The sequence below is a fragment of the Ruditapes philippinarum genome, unplaced genomic scaffold (assembly GCF_026571515.1).
Source record: "Ruditapes philippinarum isolate M1 unplaced genomic scaffold, ASM2657151v2 ctg1298_1_1_1_1, whole genome shotgun sequence".
Classification (NCBI taxonomy): domain Eukaryota; kingdom Metazoa; phylum Mollusca; class Bivalvia; order Venerida; family Veneridae; genus Ruditapes; species Ruditapes philippinarum.
In genome coordinates this window covers 48,023-69,053 of record NW_026866118.1, presented here as the reverse complement: position 1 = coordinate 69,053, position 21,031 = coordinate 48,023, and the positions used below count along the sequence as shown (strand labels likewise).

General features: G+C 33.4%; 1 protein-coding gene across 1 annotated transcript in view; it reads right to left on the bottom strand.

Moving 5' to 3' along the window:
- Positions 1–17,772, bottom strand: part of LOC132731393 (E3 ubiquitin-protein ligase RNF213-like) — a 62,181-nt gene extending 44,409 nt beyond the window's left edge. The window contains 2 exon segments of the mRNA XM_060717573.1: positions 13,629–13,754; positions 17,480–17,772. Coding sequence (XP_060573556.1) covers positions 13,629–13,754; positions 17,480–17,679 — 326 coding nt within the window. The 5' untranslated portion in view covers positions 17,680–17,772.
- Between the last annotated feature and the right edge of the window lie 3,259 nt (positions 17,773–21,031).

The window sequence follows — 21,031 nt, the reverse complement described above, 5'->3', positions numbered from 1 at the left end:
CCGTACCGCGGCTCTATCGACTTAGCTATCCGGCCGCTTACACATCATCTCCCCTAAATAGTGAACAGTTCTGAACCGTGACATACTCCCCTGCTATATTGAAATTCATCCTCGAATTTCACAGAGTTACAGAGAAATGTAAATAAATTAAACTCTGAGCAACTCTGAGCTATATTCAGTTGGGCGCCAAATGTCACAGGGTGAGAAAAATGTGCTGCCTGACCGAAACTCGAACTCAAGGACTCTCAGAATAACCGCGGCTCAACCACCTGAGCTATCCGGCCGCTTACACATCATCTCCCCTAAATAGTGAACAGTTCTGAACCATGACAATAAAAAAATAATTTTGTTGCCCCATATTCAGCATACAATCGCCTTAAATATGGCGTTTAATCATACTGTCACATATGTGTGACCCATCGATGAAACTCTCTATTTTTTTCATTGTATTGTTTTGCTGCAGTCAATGGGATGTACATGAAATAACAACATAATAGATTGAAGTTAAAGTGAAGAAAGAAACAAAACAAAACAAAATTGTGCAGCCTGATCGGGACTCGAACCTAGGACCCTCGAATACCATACCGCGACGACAATAATGAGCTATCCGGCCTGTTATACATTTTCTCCCCAAAACAGCGTGATATACTTTCCTATTATATTGAAATTCATCCTCAACTTTCTCAGGTTACAAAGCAATGTAAATTTAACCCAGAGCCATATTCAGTCACAGCCCCACGTTGGGCGCCAAAATGTCACATGGTGAGAAGAATGTGCAGCCTGACCGGGACCGCGGATCTACCGACTGAGCTATCCGGCATCTTGTACATTTTTTCCCCTAAATAGTAAAGTTCTTAAGCGTTTGATAATTTCCTGCAATATTGAAATTCATCCTCAAATTCCTCAGGTTACAAAGTAATGTGAATTTAACTCTGAGCTATATTCAGTCACATCCCCAAGTTTGGCGCCAAATGTCACAGGGTGAGAAAAATGTGCAGCCTGACCGGGACTCGAACCTAGGACCCTCGGAATACCGTACCACAACTCTTACATACTGAGCTATTCGGGGGTTTACACATCATCTTCCCTGAACCGTGACATAATAAATATATTATTACATCAAGGACTTGCCTTTTTTTGAAAACAAGTTCAATACAATATAAAATGTAAAGGGGAAAGGTCTCCTTTATTACAGTGTCACCACTACTGAAAGGGCAAGTCATTTCTGACTTATAAGACACCTTTTACTTGCTTGCATACCAATTGTACCTCCCAACTCCTACTACTAAGCCAGGCGCCAGGCGGATAGAAATCGGTAACCATTCGTTTTAACTACCTAGCAGCTCATGTAGCGGCCATTTCAGAACGAGTCCCACGATAAAAATTCATACTTCAATTACACTCCCCGTCGGGCTCGAAACGTCCACCTCAAGATCCGAAGGCAGACGCCTTAACCACAGTAGGCCAACGGTACCAAATACATGCACACACTGAAATATGTATTATACCTTTTTTTTAACTTTTTACAAACCCCTCTGGTGAAAATCCTGGATCCACATCATTCTGTAAACATTTAATTTCTATCATTCAATAGTTGTTTTCTACATATACAGGAACATGTGGTGCTTTCATTGTCACTCCACCAATATCTCTCAAATTGAAGTTTGTCCTCAAATTTCGAAGGGTAATACAGAGCTATGTGAATTGAACTCTTAGCTAAATGTAGTCAAGGCAACAAGTTGGGCGCCAATTGTAACAGGGTGAGAAAAAATGTGCAGCCTGACCGGGATTCGAACCCAGGACCCTCAAAGTACCATACCATAAAACATTTTCTCCCCTAAACAGTGAACAGTTATGAACCATGACATAATCCTACCAATTATATACAAATACTATGTACTTAAAACCTTCAAGAAAAGTTTTGTTGTCAATGAATAAATGCAAATTAAGTCAATGGAAATCTTATCCAGGGAGGTGATCTGTTGTTGAGTTGTAACATCTTGATCTTGTGATCCAAAGATCATGAGATAGCTAAGATCCCATCTTCACCATGATAAAATACAGATGGTACCAACGCCCCATATGTTCAGGACTGCTAGAACCAGGGTTGCATCTGAAACTAGGCAAACTAGGCAACTACTGTATATCAAAGTTCCCATTCATGCTAAACCTCACTCTTTCACTTTAATATCTAGATCCTTTAGACAAGTCATTACCACATTTCGACAAGATACCGCAATTTTTTGACTTTATAAGACTGAGTTTTAACCAGTCAAAACCACTTTTTGACAAAAGTCAACACCCCATTTCGGTTAGATAATTCGAATATTTGATATAAAAGACAATTCAATAACATGGCAGTTTGATAAAATAAAGCTGGGCTTTTACAAGTCAACAACAAATTTCGACAAGAGAACACTACTGTTTCAAATGATAAGACAGTCTTTTGACAAAACAGCTCAACAATTTGACCGCATAGCGCGACTAGTTGACATAATATGACACATTTCAGACAAGCCAAAACGACATTTTGACATGATAACACTACTGTTTGAAATAATTAAACAATGTTTACACAAGTCAACATCACATTTTAAAAAGATAAGACTACTTTACGCATAATAAGGCAACGTTTAGACAAGTCGACAAATTACAATGGCATTTCAACACTCATATCTGACATAATAAGACGCTTTCTGGGCAAGAAAAAAATGAAATGTAATAACATGAGGCAGCTATGGCGTTACATATAAAATGGTCTGACTTGTGGTAGGTTTAACCGTACATTTAAATACCTTCACTGTCAAACAATGTGTTGAAAGATATACTGAGATGAAGCTAAGACCACAATCTTTTCATTGGTGTAATAAATTTTAAAATCGGACAATGAATCGCCCCAAACTAGCGGTTTAAAAACGGCTAAATTTGCATTGTTTAGCATTACAGATATCGATTTTACTCGAAGCTAAGTGAAACAACTCTTGTTTTTCCCTCGATATACCTCGGTTATTTACGTAGTTCATATAGAGACTGTCAATGACGACTTTACTATATTTACGATGTATTTGTGCTAGCAAGCGCATGCGTATATGCAAAGTTTAACGCGTAGGTATATACTACGATTTATATCAATGAACTGTTATTTTTTGTTTTCTTTAAAGGAATGTAGGGTCTATTATTTCATGAAAATGAACGAGTTGGAATTATCAAAGCATTACATTTTCAAAGACCAACGTTATAAATTCCTCCGGATATGACACTGATAATTTCGATCTAGTTAAAAAATATTTCTTTATCATTTAATAATATTTTCCCACATGAACATGTATAATATATCTACAAAAAATAAACAAACTTTATGAATAGACGCTTGTTTTCTGTGTGTCTTTTCTATTCAATTCCCTGCAATTATTTTTTTTTCAAAATGCTCTTGTGTGTTGGATATTAAAAAAAGAAAGACGATTTTTTGACACAATTCATTTTTGGAAAACAGTATTATTAATTCAAGTATGTTTGGTGAAATATAAAACCATGCGTGCGATTATCACGGCTTTAGTGTCGCAGGCGGTTTATACATTTTTTCCGAGATCTTGTTTAAGATAAAAACATTTTAAAAGTTTGAATAAACCTTCAGCTGAAGACACATGTAGACAAAAAATTGATTTGATTTTGGAGTTAACAGTGTTATACTATACATAATTCAAATATGTTTGATTAAATATAAATTCGTACGCATGACCGTTGTTACTTCGGCGCGATATAATCAAACACGTGCACTCTTCTTATTTCTAATACAAATTATACATTTCGGTAATATAATTAAGTAGCTCTGTCTGATTGCACTTTTACTAATAACCATTTTTAAATGTTAACTTACCTTAGAACGCTTCGATTTGTTAAGATAATGTTATTCTAATTAAGGATAAATGACACATCAATGATTGTCTATTTACATCCCTGACGAAACATAACACGCATAGCTATTATCAATATTTAAAATCACAACTGTCTTGAACACTAAGTGAAAACACAATTAATATAACACATTAAAAAGAAGGACTGAAACCTCTTAAAGATTATTTATCAGAACATAATTATAATTATTCATAACGTAGGTTGTCATACTTAAAAATGGCTGCATTACATGCTTTTTAAAACACTCTCGTGCGTTAAAATATTTATGAATTCCCAAAAAGTTATACCATTAAATGCGGAATTCATTTTGAAATAAAATGGTATATATTTTTACTATTTTGGTGTAAATTTAAGACCGTACGTGTGATTCTAACGGCACTACCCCTAACCGTGTGAGTAATAATCACACGCGAGGTAATATTACCACGCGTAAGATAATTACGCGACACCGGAACTAAAGATAATAAATAATACAGTTAATATTTGTAATTGGAGATGACTTCGATCTTCCTATTTACATTATGAACCTAATCTACCAAATATCTAATTGAATATGTAAAAATAATCATGCTTCAAATAGGTGAAACCAACATATAATATGTTTGTTGAAACTCACTGAGACATGATGATTCAAGTCCAAAGCATTCAGAATGTATAAGCACAAACATTTTGATATTAGAAAGTTTTTGATAAACAAAGTAACTCGTAGCAGACGACAGAAGAAGTATATGTAACGAAGCAAAGTTTAGAAAAATGGCATATATATTTTTTTGTTTATCTCAGCTATAATGTAAACGTCATTCTTGCTGATTTAGTCATTACTTTACTGTTACAGTAATCACATAGTGTCCCCCGTCGGAGTCGAGGTCAATTAAAGGTCAAGGTCACATCTAAATTATTAAATATGATTGCTTGGTAAGAAGAGTTGTTTTATCGAAGTATAAATCAAATCCGTACATAAATAACAAAATAATGACAATTTAACCAAAATTTAATAATTTGACCCTGTCGGCCAAGGTTATTTTAAGCTCAAGGTCAAAGTCAGTTCAACCCTTCATATGCCTTGTCCAAAATGTTGTTTTGTCCAAGTACAAAGATAATTCATTTATTAAAAACCAAGTTACAGTCAATTATACGGAAAAAAACTGTGACAATTCAATAATTCAACCTTAAAATTAGAGTCATTAATGGGCCATGGTCAATTTGAAATTGATATACATCAATGTCTCATGCTTAAGAATATTCATATGAAGTCAATTCATTCATTAATAAAAAATTGATTGGCAGTTACTGAAAAAAATGACAATTTCAATAAGCTGACCTTCAATGTCAAGGTCATTTATGAGTGAATGTCAATATATGTCTGGTTATCTTGAAGGTATACCTTAAGGATTGTTCTGTTCAAGTTTGAAGACAATCCATTCAAAAAAGTCACTTCGATCAAAGTCAACAAAAGCAAGGAAAATTTAGACATTTGACCCTAAAGGTCAAAGCCATTTATGAATTAAAGTCAAGTTTAGTCTGGTCTACTTGAAGGTCTTGTAATAAAAAAAAATGTCGCCAAGTATGAAGACAAAACACCAAGAACTTTAAAGTTTGCGGACGGCAGCGGCAATGGGAACGCCGCCAAGACAGTATGAATACCTATATGTTTTCCTTCGAAAAAAAAGTCGAGCTAAGAAAAATTATCTTTCATAAGATGAATTTTTTTGTTTTAAGATTTTATCCAATATTTGATACTTATTTTTCTATTTTATTTTTTATAATTGTTTTAATTTTGTGTATATAAAGTGACAATCTCCCTTTTTCAACATAAAATGCCTTTTAATTAGTCGACTTTTCTACACTCGTCTCAAAAACTTACTATGTATCAATTCTATGTCAGCTGCGTTATGTATACCCAGTATTTCCGAGCAAAAATTTAAAATGAAACCAAAAATGTGTCAAGCAGTTAAATATATCAAGTAAGTGGCTTTCTATATTATTGATGAGATTGTTCACCTGCATCTTAAAGAGCAATGGCGAACCCGGGTCCCCTGTTTTAGTACATTATAGAACATTGAACATTTAATTTCAGGTTGTTTTTTTCCAGCAGTGGTAATCCTAACTTAGGGAATATTTGAATATTTGAAAGATATAACAGTTCTTTTTAATATTAATATCTGATAAAACAACAAGGGACATAAATGAAGGATATAAAAAATTTCAATTGCGAAAGTCTTCATTTTTCTTATTGTCAATGTTTGCTTCAATATCAACTTTTTTAAGCAGAACCTCGTATGTTTTCAGTAAAAATATATGTAACGAAGCAAAGTTTATAAAAATGGCAAATATGTTGGTTTTTTTATCTCAGCTATAATATAGATGTCATTCACCGTTCAGTCAATAATATTTCATTTCTTGCCAAATACCTTTATTGAGGGTGGTCAACACATAAAGCCAACAAAAATACTTGATTAAATCTACCATGCTCAGTTAGATTCTGAGATATTTTTTTTTGTTCTGGGTCAGAATGTATAGTTAAATCTCTTTGAAGTAAGCTAGGATAATTTTGATGTAATTTGATCCTGGATTACACATCAGAAATCTACTCCTTTATAACGATAATCTCTTGACAAAATTATGCCATCATTACAAGGCCAGTCTAAATATAAACTTATTTATATACTGTTACCCATAGGCAATATCAGGGTCTTTGTGATCTAGTGTTATATTGTTATAAAGATTATTTCTATCAAAACTAATACCTAGAAGAATTTGGAAATCACTTATATATATTTCACAAAAAAGAAAAGACACCTTAATTAAGAAAATATCACAATAACTAAACAAGTAGTACAATTAGTTAGACTACATGCGCTACTTAACTGCCTCGACTATTATCTATAATAACCTCGGAAACAACACAGATTGAAAGTAGTTCTACCACGTGGTTTCAGGTGTAAACAGAAACAGAGATAATGTAAAACGAATGTATATATTTAACATCTAATGTGTCTCCCGGTACTCTTATGCTTGAAAATATGTCTGACAACAATTTGTAATTTAAGTATGCCCACTGATGTTCAATTTTAAACAAATCCGACTAAATGTCAACAGGTTGGTTTTTTTGTACTTTAGGTTTCTACAACCATAATAATAAATATATAAATAATGTACTGTTTGCTTTTGTACCTATGAATTCACTTATTTTAGGTAGACTTTTACTACATATATGTAGATAAGCTCAAAATTAGTCTCAAGTAATCTTTTTAGAATGTTTACAGTAGTAATTTCCCTTAAAGGCAAGACCAAATCTATTGTGGTGTTATGTGTTCATAATTGTCTTTTGTGTTTTGTTATGGGTGATTGAACTGGTTTTGCAAGTTGAGTGAGGAATGATTAATTTTGTATGCAAGTTATTTTTATATGATTTGGTTCTGGAATGTAACATTTCTTAGTACCTAACCACTCCTTGACTCGCTCTCGAAGTGAAAACAACTTTAAAATTAGTTAATATCAGTTATTACTTTATAGAAATACTTGCTTCTTATTTTTATTTAAGAAAAAATATATACCAAACTGTGATTTTATAGCTCAATAACATCACTGTTTGGAGTTCGGATGCGAGGAATTATATCACGAGGGCGTAGCCCGAGTGATATAATGTTGCGCATCCGAACGACAAACAGTAATGTTATCCAGCGATAAAATCACCGATTTGGATATATTATTTCGATTCTAACACGACATAAACCAATTAATGCTGCCGTACCTGCTATTAAGCAAAATTGCGCCTGATTTGTTTCCGTACTTATTGTCAGCGCGTCGGATTTCATAGTGGTTACGTCACATGTACAATGATTACGTCACACGTCTAAATATAGAACGTCAAACAGTGACTCTATTGCATAATAATACACACTTTCGGTTCTTCTATGTTCAATAGGGAAAAATGCGGGTCGTGTTAGAATATTACATTACAAAGGCTGGTATGTATATATATATACACACACACACACACACACACACACACACACGCACACACACATATATATATACATGTATGTCAGGTTGTATTCTCTATAAAATAAATATCTATATAAACATCATTAAAGTGTTTATTGTTGAAAACCCCACCACTACATATATTTGAAATAAACTTATCAACAACTCCAACTATTTGTTTACATGTTTATTTTTTTATCGTAGGTTAGACCGATATACCGGATCCGTTCTGCGTATTCTAACTATTCATAACTATTCATACTATTGTGTTCGAGGTCCTTATCCGAAGACTGACGGAAAGGGTCGAGTAGTTGCGATTGTAATGATGTCTGTGAACATTCATGTTCTATACTCCGTCGACTGCTTTGCAATTTTTTTTCTGAAACGGAGTATAACTGGCCTGCTATATTATATGTATGATGCAATAAAAACACTAATAGTATTGAACTCGCCCGGAAAAATGCATTTATGAAGTTTTTTCGTCTTGAAGTGCCAGTTTTGAAAAGAAAACAAAATATACTCTTATTAAGACTACATTCACTTATCAGAAATGGCATGTAGCAAAAAATATTGCATTTTGCTATGTTTATCCTGCAAGAGTCTAAAGACTAATACTGAATTCGTACATAGATAATGGTATTTTTCAGTGGTACTATTAAGTAACCCGACAAAAAATGGCAGTTGGGCGAGTCCAATTAATTCACTTTGATTGGCTAAAGGCAGGGGGTGTACAGGTAGAACTGTTCAAATATTGTTAATTGTATATAACGTCGTCCAGGAACGGTGATAATAATACACAGAACGGATTAATAATATCTGTCACATGTTGCGGTTCAGACCGGAATATCCGTCCCGAGGGAACCCGCCCATTGGGCGGTAACAAGGCTTGCCGAGTTACCGCCCAATGGGCGGGTTCCGAGGGACGGATATTCCGATCCGAACTGCAATCATATGTCAGATATTTTTTCTTGCATATTCTGCCATATTATTTTATATTTAAAATGGTTTACACCAATATGATATATGTTCATGGAAATTAAAGTCATTTCATCCATAACTATTTTCTTACAATAGAGTATGAACTTACAACTTAAATAACAACGGCGAAATGACGTCATCCTAAGCACATATTTCCCTTCTAAAACGACGTCAATTTAACGCGGTTCATCCATAAAGTGCGGTAAAATGACGTTGTTGTTTGGCACCCGACTCATCTGGAACCCCCCATGCCAGATGAAATTTCCGGCATAGGTAAAACTCATGGAAACGCCAGTCTGCTATGCAAGAAAAGTTTTTCCTCATTTATTTAACAATGTTTATGAATAAATAAATAAATAAATAAATAAATAAATAAATAAAATGAATATTTAGAAATAATTTAAAAAATTATGAGAATATTTTCTACCGAAACAATATATTTTGATATTTTATGTTTTTTAGCTTTTGAATTTATTTTTCGTTATTTTGTATACTTTTGATAATTTTTTGATAAACTATATCGAACGAAGGCACTTAAAGTTAAAAATATAACAGAAAGAGAAAAATGACGTTAGATTTTTTATCACACACCCGTGCCGATTTTGCGACTCCGTAAATATGGTATTGCACGGCCGTGCATATATTTTGACGTGACGTCATTAGCGTTATACAAACATAGTGTAAAGACGCGCTAAATGTTGGCGTTATACTATAGGCGCGTCAATGAAAAATGACTATTATTTCACTTTAAACGGTCTTTATTTTGGGTATGTGATAAATAGAATATTAAATTCGTGTAAGGTCATAACTGAATTTATTGCACTCGTTGAATAAAATAATATTATGCTCGCCAGAGGCTCGCATAATATAATTTTATTCAACTCGTGCAATAAATTCAGTATTGAACTTACACTCATTCAATATCCTCTATCTATGTAACGGTCGATATTCACATTTGAATTTCGACGTTACGTCATGTGACTTTCATCATCATGTGACGTCTTTGAAGGCTGCCAAGGGAGGTAATTACTGTGAGGAGTTTGGGAAACGCCAGACTGCTATGCAAGAAAATAATTTATCACACACCCGTGCCGATTTTGCGACTCCGTAAATATGGTATTGCACGGCCGTGCATATATTTTGACGTGACGTCATTAGCGTTATACAAACATAGTGTAAAGACGCGCTAAATGTTAGCGTTATACTATAGACGCGTCAATGAAAAATGACTCTTATTTCACTTTAAACGGTCTTTATTTTGGGTATGTGATAAATAGAATATTAAATTCGTGTAAGTTCATTACTGAATTTATTGCACTCGTTGAATAAAATAATATTATGCTCGCCAGAGGCTCGCATAATATAATTTTATTCAACTCGTGCAATAAATTCAGTATTGAACTTACACTCATTCAATATCCTCTATGTCTGTTATATGTTGCGGTTCGGAGAGGAATATCCGTCCCGAGGGGTCCCACCCATTAGGGGCGGTAACGTCATTTCTTACATAACTATTTCTTACAATAGCGTATGAACTTACAACTTAAATAACAACAGTAAAATGATGTCATCATAAGCACATATTGCTCTTCTAAAACGACGTCATTTTAACGCGGTTCATTCATAAAGTGCGCTAAATAGAGGATATTGAATGAGTGTAAGTTCAATACTAAATTTATTGCACGAGTTGAATAAAATTATTTTATGCGAGCCTCTGGCGAGCATAATATTATTTTATTCAACGAGTGCAATAAATTCAGTAATGAACTTACACGAATTTAATATTCTATTTATCACATACCCAAAATAAAGACCGTTTAAAGTGAAATAAGAGTCATTTTTCATTGACGCGCCTATAGTATAACGCTAACATTTAGCGCGTCTTTACACTATGTTTGTATAACGCTAATGACGTCACGTCAAAATATATGCACGGCCGTGCAATACCATATTTACGGAGTCGCAAAATCGGCACGGGTGTGTGATAAATTGACGTTGTTGTTTCGCACGCGACTCGTCTGGCACCCTCCCATGCCAAATGAAATTTCCGGCATGGGTAAAACTCACGGAAACGCCAGTCTGCTATGCAAGAAACAGTATTTCGGTCTAACGTTACCTATGCAGATAAATTAAACATGTAAACAAAAAGTAATTAATTTGCTGGGAGTTTTTGACTTTGTTTATCCCAACATATTGAGTAAAAGTCCACCTAAATTAAGTAAATTTATAAATATAAAATTTAACAGTACATTAGTTATATTATAGTTTTGATAGGCTTTACTTGTTTTATAAAAGCTGAAACGAACAGTCCGGTCAGCTCAATAGGTAGAGCGTTATACTAAATCGGGCGACCCGGGTTTGATCATTTTTTCTACGGATTTCTATGGACATGCGCACTGTACCTCTAATCTGGCATGTACAGAAGTTATCAGTTCCTTGCAAATGTGAAGGCAACAATTAATGCTTATTTTGATATACGAAATAACATCTAATCCATTCACAAAAGAAACATCCCGGCTATTAATACATATTAACATCGGACTAAATACGGGTTGAAAGTATTTCTACCATGTAGTTTAAGCATGTAGATTCTATTACGGATGTATATATTTTACATCCAAAGGCAAAGGGTATATTTCGGTAAAATTATCCATTCAAATATGCACACTGACGCACAATTTTAACGGGAAATTTTTACTTTCAGTTTCGAGAAGATGCATTTTTCCATTTATTACTTTCATTGTCATTAAATTAAACCATAAATAGAAAAAAACTTCCACTTTCACTTTCATTTTAAGTTGGTTAATTGCAGTATGCATAGAGGACATGCATATAAAAAGAGAGATCTTTCAAGAAAAATATATATAAAAAATCAACAGTACGTATAACCATCTAAATCTGGACGTTTACCAAATTTAATGTTGTTTGAGGAAATATTAAATCATCAATTGTCAGTTCACGCTCTAACATTTGAGAATCCAATGCATTTAATTTATTGTCTTTTTCCCCTATAAAATGTTTATTATAGGAGATTCATCTATATTTGAATTATCCGTAATAATTTTGTTTTTGAAAATTGAGTACATCTTTCGTATTTCAAATTTCTTTATTGTGTTCCATAACAAATGTTGTTGTTAATTTATATGTAAAATTTCTGTTTTTAAGATTTAAAAAATAAGTACTAGGTTTTCTCCTAAATTTTCGTATCGGCATTTTGATCTTAACATCAGTCCATCTTACTTTCTGTAACATTTCTGAGATTTTCCTTTCATTTAGTGCCACCCCTCCCCCAACACAAGTTTCCTCACTTGAAAAAAATGAGATTTTCTTATATTTGCTTTTCTAATATTTGAATATTTTTTTCTAAATTTTTTTCTAATTTTTCCATGTTTTTTCTGCACTAAATTTTATTATTACGGCTCTAAGAACAACCAAAGAAATTCAAGAAAACTTTGTGGGATAAAATTTTGATCTATATAATTATCTTCAGTGTTATTTTCTGTTTTATTTAAATCAACTAAATTATGTAATGAATTCTTAACTAGATCAATATATGAGTTTTCGGACAAAAGTGGGCAATTAAATTTCCAATAACCTTTCCCCTTCCATTTTCAAATAATTTAATTGTTAACAAAACACCTGAATGGTCTGTTCTATAACCTGTAGTTATTTTACAATTATTAACATAATTAATTAATCATAAATTATCCTAATTTACTTGAAAAACCTTTATTATGCTTGTTTTCTTGTCGGATTTTTCTTTCTTTTCCATGTATATTCTCTTTTATTGCCATTTGAAACACACCGGACGTCGTGTTCAATAGTTCTAAAATACTTTATTTTGCTTGAGGGTTATTGATATTGCTGTAATTTTCATAATCTATTGAGGGATGAATAACAAGATCCCAATCTCGAAAAATTATCACGTTATCATTACCAATTGAAGTACTTTTTGTTATATATTTTCGTAAAAAGCCGGTTTATCATCATTTGGACGGTATAAATTAACGAGAGTAAGTCTGCAGTTCGGCATTAACATATCAAAAATAAGACAAATCTCAATTTCGTCAGTGTAAACATTTTCTACTCACAAAATCATTACTCCTCTACTATAACTTTTCTATGGGCTAACATAGGAGTCGTATCCCTATTCATTTTTAACAAAGGAACATAACTCTTCTTCAATGTGAACATCTTGAAGACATATATTATAGTATTTCCCAGTCCTTGACAGTTTTCTCATCACATATTAGTAAAAAAACAAACAATTTTCTTCCAAACGACCTAAAAACAATAAGAAACTAAATTTGTACGGCCGTTGTATAAACTTTTTGTAGGCGGCATTTCTTATTAGATTACTGAGACTACGAAGAAAATAGTTTCAGGTTTTACTCAGAGAAAATCTTTGTACAAACAAACAAACAAACAAACAAACATATTTGGAGGATGTGGATGGTTGTAAAGAAATATTATATAACTGTTCGTGTGTTTACTTGGTTCGAAACCATTTCGTTTTTGAGTTAATATAAGAAAAGAATGAAAAAAAATCAAAATTATCATGTTGACATAAAAATATATTAACTTTGAAAATGCGTACATGAATGAACAATTTGCAAACATGCACTGACATTGTAAACTAGACTAACAAAACATAAAATAACTGAATGGACATAATATGCATACATTTTTAACAAAATATCTTGGACAGTTTAAGTGTGGTGTAATGTGCTTCATACAAAATGACATACCTTGATATTTGGCTACTTTCTGTTTTCGGCAAAGAAAATGATTCTCTGTATGACTGCCCATCGGTAAGTTCTGAAGGCTCTGATATGGCAGATTTTCTTTTTGCTGAATGTTCTGATTCCAGCACTCTTTAACATACAAAAAAAAGAATACAATAACATGATACAGAAAAAAATATAATAAGCTTTTTAAGAGCGGTAACAATGAAATTCATCGGTAAGCTTGCACATACGAGGATAATCAAGGAAGTTTGTAGAAGTCGGTGTAATACAAATCAAGATTTGTTTACCATTTTAAGCAATGTAAACCTTTGTCAATTGAATAGTAACAGCAGTTCAGTCAACACGTACATTGTTTCTCTTACTTGAAAACATCGAGAAAAAAAATGGAAAACCAGAATATTGAGATCAAAGCATTCAAAAAAATTATTCAGAGGGGCCATATGTCAAAATTCATCGCTTAATAGATGATGAGTGTGGTGATAGAAGCCAAAAGTATTCCACAGAGGCAAAGTGGTTAGCAGAATTTAAACGTGGGCGAGACTCCTTATAAGATGGCCATAGGCAAGGTCACCCTGCTAATGTCAACACTCGGGATATGATCTTTCTATTGAAACACTATTGGTAAAACAACACACTATGGGCTATTTGTTTCATTCCACATTTCCTGGAAATTGATCAGAAAGATTGTTATGCTAATTTGAAGGTCATGTTTGAACTAGGTCCAAATATGGAAAAACCTTGTTTACACTCTAGGGAATACTGTAAATTGGGATTGAGTTTCAAAATCAGGTGAGCAATTTAAAGCAATTATGCCCTCTTGTTTTTAGGATTATGTTCAAGGTTTTTGAATAATTTCTTCGCACGTTCGATCTGAGTCTTAAGGCAATGTTTTCTTTGATTTTGTTTTTCTATCTCTTTTGCGATATTCATGCTAGAATCCGTGAATAAAAACTAAACAAAATATGTTTATCACCCTTACAAATCATTTTGACACAATGATATTTCACATATCTATGTATAAATGAAGGCTACATCTTTTTAAGACAAATTACAGATAGTGTCACATTGTGTCTTGCTTCAGAATGCTTATACATTCCATTATAATTCTTGAAAACTATATCAAGGACGATTTCCTTTGAATGTTGTGGACTATGAGGAATGACCCTGAATTACATCAAATTTGATTGTAAGTTTGATCATTTTCATGTTGTCTTCATTAGATTCAATCGTGTATAAAGTTAAATGCTCCATTTATTTAAACTTAAAATATTATTTATTGAATATCGTCCAGTGCCTTAAAGGCTCGTCTTAAATAACCAGCGGCGTAGCTGATAGAACGCGATGTACTTGAAAATTTTATAACATGCTAAAGTGCCTTAAACATACATTCATTGTGTCAAAAATTCACCAAAACTTGATGTAAAACCTGAAAAAACATCAAACTTAAATTTCCTGTCATTTAAAATTTGGGTTCATGTGAAATCATGTTTGAACGGTTTGTAGTTTCTACATTATCCATTAACGTTGTCATCAAATCGTCCGAAAAAACGGTGTTTTCATGAATATTTGTCAAGTTTGGAAAGACTCGATTAGAAACAGATAAAATAAAAATGTAACCTGAAACAAATATAAGCAAGTAAAAAAAAACATTGTGCAAGTTGCACAAAGGTTTTACAGAGAATCACAGGCACGAGTATCGGACCTGGGAAGAAAAAATATGACCAGATTTGACACTTTTAAGATGACACAGGTTTTTTTTATCAATCTGGTCATATTTTTTCTTCCCAGGTCCGATACTCGTGCCTGTGCAGAGAATTTGAAATCTTCAAAAATAAAAAAACAAACAAACAAAATCTGACCCATTTTTTTTTAAAAATTTTACCCACAGGCACGAGTATCGGACCTGGGAAGAAAAAATATGACCAGATTGATAAAAAAAACCTGTGTTCATCTTAAAAGTGTCAAAAAAAAACAAAACAAAAATGTAAATAATGACCCCCTTTGAAAATATACTATAAGTTAAGAGAAGGCCGGAAACTCCAGATTCGAGCCTACGAGCAAGGGATTCATTTCCCGGGCCGTTGTGAAAACAATTGGCCAGACAATTAAAAAAAACTTTTATCACTATTTCACGTTTATATTAAGCTTCAAAATGAGACCAACCCCAAGTCTCTAGCCCTTCCCGTTCATGAAATATCTATCAGGAAACGAGCGAATTCGTGCTGAAAATCCTTGGTAGACAGAATTGCGGCACAACAATTCGATACGTAAACATAGACTAATACATGTATGTCAGCTGAGTATGGGTCAAAATCACTTGAATTTACTAAATGATATTACTAAATACATTAAGTTGGACCACTCACAACCGTCAGTAGCATCTGATACACGCAAAATTCGAATTTCAAACCTTTCCACGGTCTTTAGATTACTTTCTACGCCATTGTCAATCAGCTGTTCGATATTTTGTAACGAGTCTTCTGATTGGCCAATAGCAACGAAAACCGCAACGTTTCACACAAGGATGCCTAATGGCGTAGAAAGCGATTGAAAGACCGTGTAAATGTTTGAAACTCGAATCTCGTGTGTATCAGATGCTACTGACGGTTGTGAGTGGTCCAACTTAATGTATTTAGTAATATTATTTAGTAAATTCAAGTAATTTTGACCCGTAGTCAGCTGACATACATGTATTAGTCTATGTTTACGTACCGAATTGTTGTGCCGCAATTCTGTCTACCAAGGATTTTTAACACGAATTCGCTCGTTTCCTGATAGATATTTCATGAACGGGAAGGGCTAGAGACTTGGGGTTGGTCTCATTTTGAAGCTTAATATAAACGTGAAATAGTGATAAAAGTTTTTTTTAATTGTCTGGCCAATTGTTTTCACAACGGCCCGGGAAATGAATCCCTTGCTCGTAGGCTCGAATCTGGAGTTTCCGGCCTTCTCTTAACTTATAGTATATTTTTAAAGGGGGTCATTATTTACATTTTTTTGGGTTTTTTGACACATTTAAGATGAACACAGGTTTTTTTTATCAATCTGGTCATATTTTTTCTTCCCAGGTCCGATACTCGTGCCTGTGATTTTACCTATCCAATAGAAAACTAATTCTTAAAATAAATAAAATCTCTTAGAATCTAAGACGAATGAAACAGTTACTTTCAAATCTATTTAAAGACAGCAACGGTGAAAACAGACTACTTCATAAATAAATAAGGTTATTTTCGCATATGTTTGTTTTGTCTAAAACCTAATTTCATCACGCACTATTTTTAGTTGAATGAAAAATATATATATAAAATATTTCAATTTACGCGTGTAATTTTTCTCCACAATCAAGCAGCAGTTCAAGAGTAATAGGTTTAAGCTACTAGCACACTTATGGAGAGCAACACCTGAAATATTTCCATGAAAGGGCTTCAAGATCATTAATTACCTAACGAGATTATAGGAATCAAAATCGACCTTGTTGTGCGTACAACGTCAAATACCGGTACATGTACGTTGAATCCCTAGTCAACACTAATGACGTTATCAAAACATTTAGATTGTGTTGTATTTGCGTATACTCATGTGTTAATCATAATGTGCTTAATGTTTATAATTTATGTTTTCTTGTAAAGAGGATAACGCATGATATAGTGATTGTTATATAAACTTCTAACAGTTATTATTGAATTTAAGGCATAATTCCAGGTAATTATGGATAATCCCTTATTAACAAAGGTTTTTAAAATTATAGTTAAATACATAAATCTTTTTGTGTGCGACATATAAAGTTATGTATTGCAAAATACTCTCATGCGAATAAACAAAAACTAATTTCTTAAAACAAAACAACTCACCTTTTGCGCTTCATAAGTGTCCCTTGTTTGGCTGCACCTTCTTCTTTTAATTGATTTACTTGTAAATCTGTAACATTTTTTGTTTCTATTTTAGATGGAACTTTTTGCAAAAGCAATTCGATAGATCTGAATATTAATCTGAATATTAAAGATATTAGAAAAAGAAACACAAAAGCATTTATCCACCACATTATCTCCATAACATTCAATCTTCCTAAATATGTTCAGTATGTCGTCGTAAATAAAGTGTATGGCTGATTGTGACAGTGACATAAATAACAGCTTAACGGTTAACTGATCCTTCTGTTGTCTTTATAAAGCTTTAAACGACAATGTGAAAGAAGCAGTGCATATAACTTCCTTAAATATTTTTTTAAATATTATAATGTTAATAATCAGCAGGGGCGTTCATGCAAATCGAGTTTACTTTCACTTTCGATTTTCAACTTCCGGGTACATCTGCAGATATTTAGGTAGCACTCCACAGTTAATTTCAAGTTCCTGCCGTCAATGTCAAACAAGCAATATGTCTATTAATTCTCATACCAAACTTCACAAACTGGAAAAAGAAAACACATTTTGTTGAGAACATATATGACATAAGATTGAAAATCTACAAAGAAATTATCCCATCTACTATAGGCAGGCAGTCAAAAAAGTTGCAATTCATTCCGTTGAAGCCCAAAATCTACAGTGGCCCGAGACCCAAAACAACACATTTCGTCCCTCTGGCAAAAAATACCTGCAAATATACAGGCTAAAGGAACACCGTCTCTGCTTTAGCAACTCCCTATACATGCAAAATATCACAAAGAAACTGGTGCTCAACCTTGTAGATTTTTTGCTACTGCTAAAAGTTTGTACCCCCCTGTAAAATGACTTGTTTTTACCGTGCATGCTGTTTAAAAGCAATGTTTACAAAAAATGGCGGCCTTGACATCTATAATCAACAGCATGTGATTTCTGGCCATGTTTTCGAATTTGCCAGTGATCATATTAGATGTCACAAAAACAAATTTCATGCTGAAAATGCACTTTAAAGCCAACCAGTCATATAAATCCAGAATATTCACTATATCCAAGATATCCTCCCTGGCCATTCGAAGCTGTGGCTTACATTTCTGTGGTGTGCTACCGTACCGTTACGCATATCGGTAACCTCGAAGAACGCGAGAGATACAGACGTAAAATTTGTTTCTGTCCTCTTTGAAGGAATAGAAAGCACGGGTCGAAAGAGGCTTAGCTTTTAGTATTACTATTAAAACTACTGATGTGAAATTTATTCAAACCATATTTACTGATTGAAATAAACCATGGAGAAACACTTTAATTCTAGTGTTTATTAAAGTTTTACCAAATTCGGAAATTGCACAGTAATTCGGGTATTTCTTTCTCTTCCATTTTGATCAAGATGTCAATTACTTAGATTGGTATAATAAAACCAAGGTCCCAAGTTATGTCTTTAATAATTAAAATAGATGGATAGATCATAGATTTATGCAAAGTTTAATTGTATTGTTCCATTTCTTACTATGGAGAATTGTATCTTTGTGGGCAAAGCACTTACACTGATATTCTGTTCCTTTTTCAATTATATTTACATGTGAATATGGTACCTAGGAAATAATGATTGAATTAAAAAATGTAATATATGTATTAACCATTTCAGATGTAAGGACACTGGGGTGTATGACAATAATAGAATATACAGTTGTTCACAATGGACCATTAATCAACTGTTTGCTGTGCCTATGATACTCAAATATCTATACATCAAAGGTAAATACATGTAAAGTAATTGATACTTTTTGAGTTGATATTGTGCAGATAAAATAGAGAATCCCTAAAGAAAGCCCAAAACGACAAAATTGAAAATGTTTCAGGCTCGGTTTGATTGAGCCTGTTCATAGACGGTACTTGAAAGTGAAACCTACCATCCACATCCCCTAGCACTGGTTTTAGCAGAATTCAACATTTAAACAAGAAATGGTAAAAAATTTGAATTTAGAAACATCCGCAGATGTGTTTATGCGGTGGTCATCATCGAACCTTCAATGTGACACTTCCGTGCTATTTAATGAAAAGCGGAGTTCGTCCCCAAGTAATAGAAAGCATGTGCCCTAAACGAGATAACAATGGGTGGAACTAAATAAAATGGAATTTTGAAAGGGGATCAGAGGTTATGAAGCCTGCATATCACAGACAAGACGTCAAAAGACAAAGTTAACAAGCAGGCAACATATCCTAATGGTGATTATACAGTAATCAAGTAGGAATACTGGAACCACCCAAATTAATAAGGGCCAAAACGAAGAAACTTAAAATACCACATAACATGTATACACAACAATAATTTCATGCTGAGATCTTAAGGATCAAAAATATAGCATCATTGATTAAATGTTCTTACAAACGTACTTACAAAGTACTGAATCCTGCTTCTTAAGGTATCCTCGAATATCTAAAGACTAGAATGCAACATGGTCATACGACTCGCCAAGATACGACTGACAGTTTATCTATTAATGGCAAGTAGTTTTCAGACAATCTACTTTTACAGTAGTGAAATAATTTTTCACGAAAGTGGTCGCCTAAGACCGGTCTCTATCACGCTTTTCACTGCCCAAGAAGGACCTATACTTTTCGTTGAGAGGTCTTTCACATTGTTTTTATATTTTCTTTATACTGTTATTGCATGCATGTTTGATAGTTTTGATAATCCAGCTTGGAATTATCTGTGCTGCAACTGGTCTATGAGGTTTGTTAAGCGAAATAAATAGTTCAGTAACATCAGATTATGCACCTTTATTTCTAAATTGTTCCGTAAATGCACAGCCAAACAGCGTTTTTGGGATCTAATAATTTGTTTTTTGGAAAGGCCGGAATGAACACAAATATAGGAACATGATTTGGTCTGGCCTATTTGGAAAGTCCTTGTCTTATGAAACTTTTACATTTACTTTGTATGTTTACATTTCCCTCACCAAGCTTAAGAGATTCCAGATCACTACATTGTCTGACAGATGTTACAGCAATATGGAAGCTTGTTTTCCATGCAAGATGCTTCAGGGACGCTTTTCTCAAAGGTTCAAAAGGGGTCTCTGTTAGTGCCTGTAAAACAAACAGTAAATCCCATTCAGGAACAAGCTTTTTTAAAGGTGATCTTTCATTAAATACACTTTTTAAATGCTTTATGACTTAAGAGTGATGTCCAACAGCAAAGTTGTCAACCCTTGGTAAAACAGAAGATACCATAGATCTATAGCCAGATGAATATATGCAGAACCTGCAAAAAAATTCAGATAAGAAATTTACGCATTGTTCTAGAGATGCTGTGTATGGATCAATTTGTTGTTCAATACACCAATGAATGAAAATTCTTAACTTAGAAATATAGTCTTTCTTAGTGCCATTTTGCCATGAGGCGGCCAGTAACTTCCTAGATTTCTCTGAAAAGCCTCTTGTTTCATAGTATCTATCGATATAGGCCATGCAGTCAGATTTAGAATAAACCTCTGGTTGATGATATACAATTCTCCCCTTGACTTGAGA